Raw genomic sequence first — 9,686 nt, 5'->3', positions numbered from 1 at the left:
ATACGTCAGTGGTTTCCCGTTGCCTTCTGACGGATTTTTATCTGGTTTACTCCATAGCCTTTTGACCTCCCGGTCATAACCCACAAGGCAGTGGGAGCATTTGGCAGGTTTTAAGGCGCCTCCCATTCACCTTGATAGTCCCTTCATAGAGTATATGAGGCATTTTGTATGTGTAGCTGTGCTGCCAGACTACCCAACCTCACTCTCCACGACTATCGCCAGTTGGTCCGCGGCTTTACAGCTAACCTATAGATCAGGATCTGTAGGCCGTTCCACGATCCGCCACCTGTGGACGCGCTGGGTTGGGGATGGTCGCCCCAGCTGGTCGCCCCCAGATGGTGTTACAACAATGTTAAAACACGCCCATAAAATGCATTTATTTTACCAAACCTGCAATAACTGATAGGTGAACGTGAGTTTAACTTTTTATTGTTACCTGCCCATTACACACACACACACACACACACACACATATATATATATATATATATATATATATATATATATGTGTGTGTGTGTGTGTGTGTTTGTGTGTGTGTGCTTGTATTTTTAAAGCGATAAACAACAATCCCGAAAACAATACTCGCTTAAAATCCTTTTCTCCAAATAAATGAATGACAACGCTTGTATTGATGGTATGAGTTTAGGAAGAATACACACCATTCATGCCCACCAGATCAATAACAAAATAAGGTTGGGGTCAAAATTTTTCCTTATGGCCCATGATAGATTTTTGCCGACGAGCACAGATGTATTGGCAAATCTAAAAATTATAAAACTATTTTTTACAGACAGACATACGAGTAACTTGAAAACCCCATTTTTAATTAAGTGTGAATCTGTCACCTGATGACTCAAATGATTATTTTAAAAGTCTGCTAGGGCATAATGATCGGTCATTAATTTGATGTTTGGAATCGCGATCTGGCAGCCCTGTTGTCAGGCTCAATTGCCTGCACCTACACACTTTATTACCAGATTTATTACCAGACCGATTTTGATCTGTGTTAATTTCCACAACACAGTTGTCTAATAATTAAAATAGATTAACGACTGTTCTTAATTAGCATAAATTATCCGCAAATATTGCGGGTTCCCCACTAGCATATAAGAAAATATTAAACCTTTCCCATAAAATGTTTAAAACCAGAACCGGTGGAGTTTTTAATGCGTCACTTTAAAATGGTTTTATTTCGCAGTGGACTGTTGTGACTAGACGAGACACCGGACTGATGAATCACCAACGTTATTAGACCTTTTTTATGTGGTGTGTCACATTTGTGACAAGTCGTTTCAAAACGGTTTTATGTCGGGGGAAATCACGAAGTTTGAAAATGAATCTCAAGCTTACAAAGAATGTATTGAAATCGATGCCTTCGGTGAAATGAGAGAGTAGTCGACTTAACATTTGGTTAACCCGTCAGCACAGCACAGCTGCCCAGGCTGCTATGCGTTTATGTAAAATACTCACAACATCCGCCATCCTGATATCACGTACCAATACACAAAAATATGTGTTACCTTAAACGTTTATAGTCTGATGGATTGAATTCAGTGAGAACTAATCTAAATTGGCTGTCTAAATCTAAAAACAATACCAAAGAGCTGAGTTCCATCAATACACTCTTTTAGATTTTTAACAATTTAATTCATACTTCTGGGCATGCGCACATCACCTTGTTCCGAGTTCCTGTTAACCATTCATATATTATTTTTTTATTATTATTTTTAATCACAAGAGTTTTTCAACTTCATAAAGCATACATTTTCTAATACTGATAATTTTGACATTATAGTCTATTTTCCTCAGCTAGATCATTCCGACATAAAACCGTTTTTAGCTAGTTGGTTTGATTTATTGTTGAGAATATTCTCTCATTTTCTCTCCTTTGATTTACACAATAACATGTGTCGGTGCCGTGATTCTTATCACTTTTTTCTGTCTTGTGCTAGGACTGATAACCCAAAGGCTCATGCGGAAATGGAGATATTCTCAAAACCAACACAAAATACGACGTATTGTCCATTACAATGTTAAATCAAGTCCATAATTGCATTTTGTTGTCATACTTGCAAGCAAATAAGGGCAGGTCGGTCGTTGTTTCCTCCATTTAATTCACACATTAAAATTATCGATGTCATGTTCTAATCAATCTTGTCTAAGTGCTGTGGTTGGCTCACTTGGCATGTTACTTATCGATTATTTTATAGGCCCTGTGGGAAAGAAAAGTAGTCAGATTTTTTTCTGAGATTAAAAATGTCAAAATCGTTGATTGACGCTTTTGTTTCAATTTTTGACCCGCCGCCAGAAAACGGTATTATGTCTGGATGGTCTAGATGGTAAAAATTGAGGATTCCCCATTACACATTCCGATATCAAAAAGCCCAGTCTTGATAAAGAAGACCCAAATAATTATCGACCAGTCTCGAATCTCACCCTCCTTTCTTAACTAATTGAGAAAATTGTTGCTTTTAAGCTTAACACGTTTCTGAATGAATACAAATTATTCTCTAAATTTCAGTCTGCTTATCGTCCCTTTCACAGCGGTGAAACTGCTCTTATTAAAATTCACAATGATATCATAAATCCTTTAATTAGGAAAAATGATCGTGTTGTCATCAAACTACTCGACCTTAGTGCTGCGTTTGGTACAATAGATCATTCTCTTTTAATTGACAGACTTAAGACACTATTCGGATTCGGGGGCACTGTTCTTGACTGGTTTTCTTCTTACCTCTCTGACAGGAATCAACCAGTATCTGCAATTCGAGATGACTTCACTTCTCCTTGTCCCCTATCATCTGGTGTACCACGGGGTTCAGTCTGAGACCCTCTTTATTCACCTCTAAATCAGACCATTAGGTGACATCATCTCCAAATATTTTATTGAGTTCCATTTTTACGCAGACAACACCCAACTACTGTTTCTCATTAATACCGACAATATATCTCAATGTTATAACGGATATAAAAAAATTGTATCTCTGATATTAGTGACTGGATGTGTTGCAATAAACTCAGGTTAAATGAAAACAAAACAGAGGGGTTGCAAATCACAAGACGTGGCCACGTGGACCTTTCCATGCTTAACCGGAATAGTTCTGATTGTTTAATTCCCATCACTAAGGAGCCTGTGAAAAAGTTAGGAGTCTTATTTAATACCAAATTAAACATGTCTGCCCATGTCACTAATGTAACTAGATCCTGCAATCTTTATCTTAGATCTATTGGTTCTACTAGAAGGCTTCTTGATTTTAATACTACTAAACTTCACGTTGTCTATATGATTTAAGTCGCCTGTATTATTGCAATAGCCTGCTCTATGGTTGTGATAATAATGTCATTAATCGACTCATAAAGATACAGAACAAAGCAGCTCGATTGGTAACGTTATCAAAAAAGCGCGAGCATATTATCCCCATTTTGGATGACCTACACTGGCCAGATTTGAATTTAAAATACTAACCCACGTTTTCAATTGCTTATACAATTCTGCTCCTGTTTATCTTCAAATACTTATCCATCTTTATGAACCCAGTCGAAATTTAAGATCTGCTAATTTAAATCTCCTATGGGAACCCCCAAAATCGTTAGTATAAATTTCATGAGAAATCCTTTGACCACCATTGTGGATGTCCATCATTATTGAAACTAAAATTATTGAAAATCCACTTATTTTTAGAAAACGGTTAAAAACCGAGCTTTTCTGTAGAGCATATAATTTGGACTCTTAGTATGTGTTTTATTATAATAGACGTCTATATTATTTTATCATCGTATTTATGCGGTTTCTAATATGTTAGTTCTATATTTGTGTATGATACATGGTAAGTTGATGTAAAGCGCCAGTGAGCAATTCATAATTGGAACTAGGCGCTATATAAATTTATTATATTATATTATTACATTCTAAACGGTTCTATTATGTCAGGATGAACCCTGTCACTTAAAACAGACTTTTAAACTTAACTTATACATTAAAAATACCTTCATTGAAGAGAATGAGATATATTTCTTAAGCTTCCAACACATTTTATTCCAAATTTCCAACCATTTTGACCTAAGATTAAATTTTCTGATACTAGTTCATTATGACATAATTCCAAATTGACACGTTGTGTCATATAAACCGTTTAGTAGTTTTACTGACAACAACCGATCACAACGACCTGACGTATTGAACTGTAATTGTGACTCACCGTTTCAAACTGGAATTATATCAGAATGGACACGTTGACGAAAATTGAGCTGAGAGTCACAATAATAAGAATTACGAAATTGAAAGCTTTTGAAGTGTAAGAAACAAAACTGATTGTCACCAAATAAGCAGCTTATTTTCACTTAAATTGTATGATTTTATCTTTAGATTCGGTTTTAAGGATAAGGCCCAATTCGATGTCATGTCGATTGGAGACGATGGGTTACCATTTCGATCCCGCCCTGGTATATATAAATCTAATGGGAAATCTCTATGCGTGCATTCAGACTGGATCATTCCTTCAATCAAGACAGCCGTGCATTTAACATCTACTTATTTTGTAATTAAAGCTCTTCTTATGTTAAGTTGTTTTTATAACAAACTCATAATATGTGCTCCTGTTAATTTTAAGTTTCATTTTCTAACAGACTTTTCTCCGCTTCTATTGTCTCATGTTGTTTTCTTTTAAATTCTAATAAAACTAATCACTACTCCTAATGTCTTCTTTTTCAGATAGACTCATCACTGCTTTTGTTATATTAAGTTCTCTTTCTTAGAGACTCATCACTGCTCCTGTTGTCTTTAGTTCTTTTTCTTACAGACTCACACTGTATCTATTGTCATACGTTTTTCTTAAATAAGCTCATCTATTGTTCCTCTTGTCTTAAATTTTTGTGGGGTTTTTTTCTCTAATAAACTTATCACTCCTCTTGTTTTAAGTTTTGTTTTATTTTTCGAATAGACTCACAACTGCTCCTGTTGTCTTAAGTTCTTTTTAAAAACAGACTTATCACAAGCTTTTTTTTCTAAATTCTCACCACAATTTGTATTTCTTTCAGGCTCATCACTGCTCCTGTTGTGTAAATTGTTTTCTAAGAGAATCAAAGAAAGATGTCAAGAAGCTGTGTAATAAAACGTGTGCTTTTATATCTTATAGTAACGCACCATTATCATTTCGCTAATCAAGAGCACGTGAATGTGGCTTTAGGTAAACCCACAAAACAAATTGATGACAGTAAGACTGAGTTCGGTAAGTTTCATAAAATATAAATAATGATAATGATAAAAACATTATTGTTTATTTATTCATTGGTTTCTTTTTATCTATTTCTTTACCATCATTATCATCATCATCGTCATCATCATCGCCATCATCATCATCATCATCATCATCATCATCGTCTTCCTCATGACCATCATCATCATATCTTTTTCTTTTTCTTCCTCATTACCACCATCATGAATGTAGCTTTTTGTTTAGATTTTGTATTATGTCGACTTTGAAAGAGTTTTAATTGCTTTCCTTTCGGTAGGAGGCCAGAATGCTGATTTTGAAGGGTTATAAAATTAAGCGCATTTTCATTGGCTGAGAAAGATAAAGATTATTAGAGTAGAGGTTCCTGCGGTTTGCTGATAACTTGTATTGATACGTCTCTTAGTTGTGTTCTAACTTTGTCCTGTTGTTTTAGTCGTAACTTGAAACGTTCTGTTATGTTCTATATTTACCTTCGGACGTCTTGTTATGATTAATCTGTACATGTAGAGGTCCTGATATGTTTTCAATTGTAATTTAAGACGCTCTACTATGTTTCATCACTACCTTTTGACATACTGTAATGTTTCAACTGTACCCTTAGACGTCCGGGTATGTTCTCTTTTTAACTTCAGGCATCTTATTATGATTAATCCGTAACTTTAGAGGTCCTGAAATGTCTTAATTGTAACTTGAGACGTTGTGTTATGTTTCATCTGTGCCTTATGGTATGCTGTATTGTTTCAATTGTACCCTGAGACGCCTTATTACATTTAAACTGTACTTTGAGACGTCTTGTTATGTTTATCTGTACCATTAGAGGTCCGTTGTTCTTCAACTCTACGTGAGACGCCGTATACTGCTTCGCCTGTATCTTGAGTCGTCCTTTTATATCTCAATTGATCAGTAATACGTCTTGCTACATTTCATCTGTACTTAGAGACGTTCGGCTGTGTCTCAACTGTACTTTGGGGTATCTTGTTATATTTCCCTTTTACCCTTAGACGTCGTTCTATGTTTTGACTGTACCTTGTGGCGTCGGGTTATATACGCCTTTTGCGCTCCTGTTATTACAAGCCGCCGTGGGAAAGTCGATAAATCCTCTCTTTTAATCAGAATCAGCCCAAAAGTTAGTGACTCGCAAGTAAGAAGAAGGGGGAAGAAACAGTCTCATGCAGCCGCCTTTCCCGGAATTGACTGTCTAATGCACGAAATGAGAGACGATAAAGTAATGTTCTACATCACAACAGTTGACAATGCACGACGAAATTTATATGATATTATTTATTTATTCTATTATCATGCTCTTTTCCACAATTTATCAGGATCAAAAAAAAAGAAAGATAAGAATAAAATTGAGAATGTCATCTTACAATTAATTTGAGGTTAAAGAGAGTGAAAGTAAGGCATAACGAAGTAAAGATTTCAATGTAAAAGTTAGACTTAAGTAGATACAATTATGCCGACAAAGACACCGACAGAAACAGCTAATGCGAACAGTAACAAGCCAGGGTGCAGAGAGATAAGAAAGAGAATAAAGGCCAACTAAAAATTTAAATTTTCAGCTTAATAATTTGTACCATAGAGTTCCGCATTGCTTCATAAAACTACTCTTCTTTGAGACGTTATCTTCCTTCTCTTCATTTGACTCCAGGTTTCGTTCCAATTTGCGTTGAAGCGTTCTGTAATATTCCAACTTCCTTGAGTCGTTCTTTTGTGCTTCGTTGCAATGGATTTTGAGACATTTAATCACATTCAATTTGTACCTTGAGATTTTTATAACTTTAAACTGTATTCCAGTTGTATCTTACCAAATAATGTTTGGAATTTTAGCTTTGTTATATATCAACAATACATATAAATATAAACTGAATTTTTACACCTTTTGTAACATTCAAACTGTACCTTGAGGCGTTTTATTACCTTAAAATGTACATTGAGACAATTCATTACATTTCAACTGTATCTTATGACCTTTTATTACTCTGAAACGTTTATTACAATAAACAGTAGCTACCATTATGTTCTATGGAGATGTCAATCTCAAATAATGTCTTGAGCTTGAGCTTTTTTTATAATGCAATATCCACAAAATATGTTCAAGGCGCTTCACAAGGGGCCTCCAGCCAACTGCAACACATAAAATATGGGATGAGACATGACACCTCTAAGGCAATGTTACGATGTTTTTGGACAGAAAGAAAGATGTTACTCATTTTACACTTAAAGTTGATGAGAGAATGTGAGTAAAGTGTATTTTTCCAAGGACTCAACGTTGATCCGCCTAAAGTGGAACTCGGACTAAGGAACTATCAGTCCGAAGGTGAGTCTCATACCAGAAGACCACAAAGACGTCCAAAGTCCGTGAGTGTTATTAGAGGGTCTGTATTTTTATCATTTATATCGTGTGGCTATGTAGTTTATTGGTATGACACTCGCTTGGAAAAGTCCTTGGAAAAGGCTCTTTACTCACATTCTCTCACCGTACTCAGGTGTAAAATGAGTGCCTGGCCGTTAACAGCTTTGTATCTGTTCGAAACAAAATTGTAATATCGTCTGGCAAGCGTCATGTCCCGTCTTAAATGTTAAATGTTGCTGTTGGCCAGGGACTCATTGTAAAGCGCTTTGAGCACGTCTAGTGAATATTACTCTATATAAATGCTCAATTCAAATTTATCAACAAGACTCTGGGGCAACTCTTAATCTCTGAGTTTTAAGTCATTTTTTAAAACAAGTTAAGGGTCATTATGATTCATGGACATAATATATAAGAGTCGGGGGGAGGAGGATCAAAATGAAAAATATTGTGTTTTCATCGTAAGCCAGTATGTATAACCATGTATTACAACTTCTGAGGTCAATTCAGAATATGTGCATAGTGCTTCATCCCAGAACACAACGGTGTAGCCAGAGTTTTAAAATAAAATCATGTAACTTGTTTGGTCACAGACAATGCTGGCGCTCTAGATCTAATAAATTCAAGAGTTTTTATATAACGTAATATCCTCTACATGTGCTCAAAGCGCTTTACAAGGAGTCCCAACCTAAAAAACACTTAACATGACGCCTAAGAGACGCCATTACAATTTATTTCGACATGGACAACCCTATTACCTGCCAGGTACTAGTTTTACGCATGAGTGCGGTGAGAGAGTGTCAATAAAGAGTCACATCCAAGGACTTAATTTTGTACACCCACACACACACACACACAGTCACGCACACACACACACACACACACACACACACACACATCCATATTAGGACTGTAGTCAGGGACATAGACGTCCGAAGGCAAGTGTCATACTATTTGACCAAATAGTTTTGTTAGAAGTTCACTCATCTTACAACCGGCCATTAACATAACACATTCACATTGTTTTCTTCCCTCCATTTTTTTTCAAAAAAACAAATCCAGGTCAATCAAAACTGGCAGTGGATGGCAATATTGACCCCGTCTTTCAACATGGATCGTGCACACTCACGGATAGTGTGAGCAATACATATTGGATTTTGGATCTCCTGGGCTCTTTTCCAATCAAATCGATACAGATCACGAATAGATATGATTTTTCAAATCGTCTTCAAGATTTTTTCATTTACATTTCGGATACAGTCCCTCATCTAGGGCAAAACGCAAAATTTCCGGGTGAGTTGTGCCTGCATCACGTTGCTGCTTTAGACAGATTTGGACCTCATGTCCTTTTCTGTAAATCTGGGGTCATCTATGGAAGGTATGTGTATGTGTGGAAACCAAAGAACGATGCTCTGACACTGTGTGAGTTTAAAATTTATGTGGACAAACAGCACTTGAAATTCAAAAAAATGGGCTTTTCCATTCTTCAAGAAAGTAAAAGTCACGTGTCTCCATTTTTATCACAAACAATAGAACCTTTTTCAAGGCTGGATTGCGTAAGAATGTGTATGTCATCTGACAAGGGGTATACTACAATTGTACAAGCACACGAGGCAACGAAAACATGCGAATGCATTCAGGAGACAGGCCTGAAAGAAACCTCTATCTTGTATAACACTGATGGTGGTTGGACCGCCATGAAATCTTTTGGTAATTAAGCTCATATGTCCAGATATAGCTGTAACTTAGTTACTTACTTGCTTACGTGATTACTTGCTTACTTAATCCTAATAATAATAATAATAATAATGATGATAATAATAATAATAAAAAATAATAATAATAATAACAATAATCAATCATATCATCATCATCATCATCATCATCATCATCATCATCATCATCATCATCATCATCATCAGAATCATCATCATCATCATCATCATCATCATTTTCATCATCATCATATAATAATAATAATAACATAATAATAATAATAATAATAATAATAAATAATAAAAAATAATAATAATAATAATATATAATAATAATAATAATAATAATAATAAATAATAATAATAATAATAATAATAATAAT

The 9,686-nt window shown here is 35.4% G+C and overlaps 1 protein-coding gene across 1 annotated transcript; it reads left to right on the top strand.

The window, feature by feature from the left end:
• Positions 1-4,489: 4,489 nt before the first annotated feature.
• Positions 4,490-9,416, top strand: LOC144969672 (fucolectin-like). The gene is made up of 3 exons (XM_078908818.1): positions 4,490-4,539; positions 5,039-5,229; positions 8,651-9,416. The coding sequence occupies exons 2-3, from the start codon at positions 5,091-5,093 to the stop codon at positions 9,304-9,306; spliced, it is 795 nt and encodes a 264-aa protein (XP_078764944.1). The 5' UTR covers positions 4,490-4,539; positions 5,039-5,090; the 3' UTR covers positions 9,307-9,416.
• Positions 9,417-9,686: the final 270 nt, after the last annotated feature.

Source organism: Berghia stephanieae, chromosome 3 (genome assembly GCF_034508935.2).
Source record: "Berghia stephanieae isolate SIO BIC M18660-M18661 chromosome 3, UCSD_Bste_1.3, whole genome shotgun sequence".
Taxonomy (NCBI): Eukaryota; Metazoa; Mollusca; class Gastropoda; order Nudibranchia; family Aeolidiidae; genus Berghia; species Berghia stephanieae.
The sequence above is the reverse complement of the archived record's forward strand: the minus strand, read 5'-3'. Positions and strand labels throughout refer to the sequence as shown.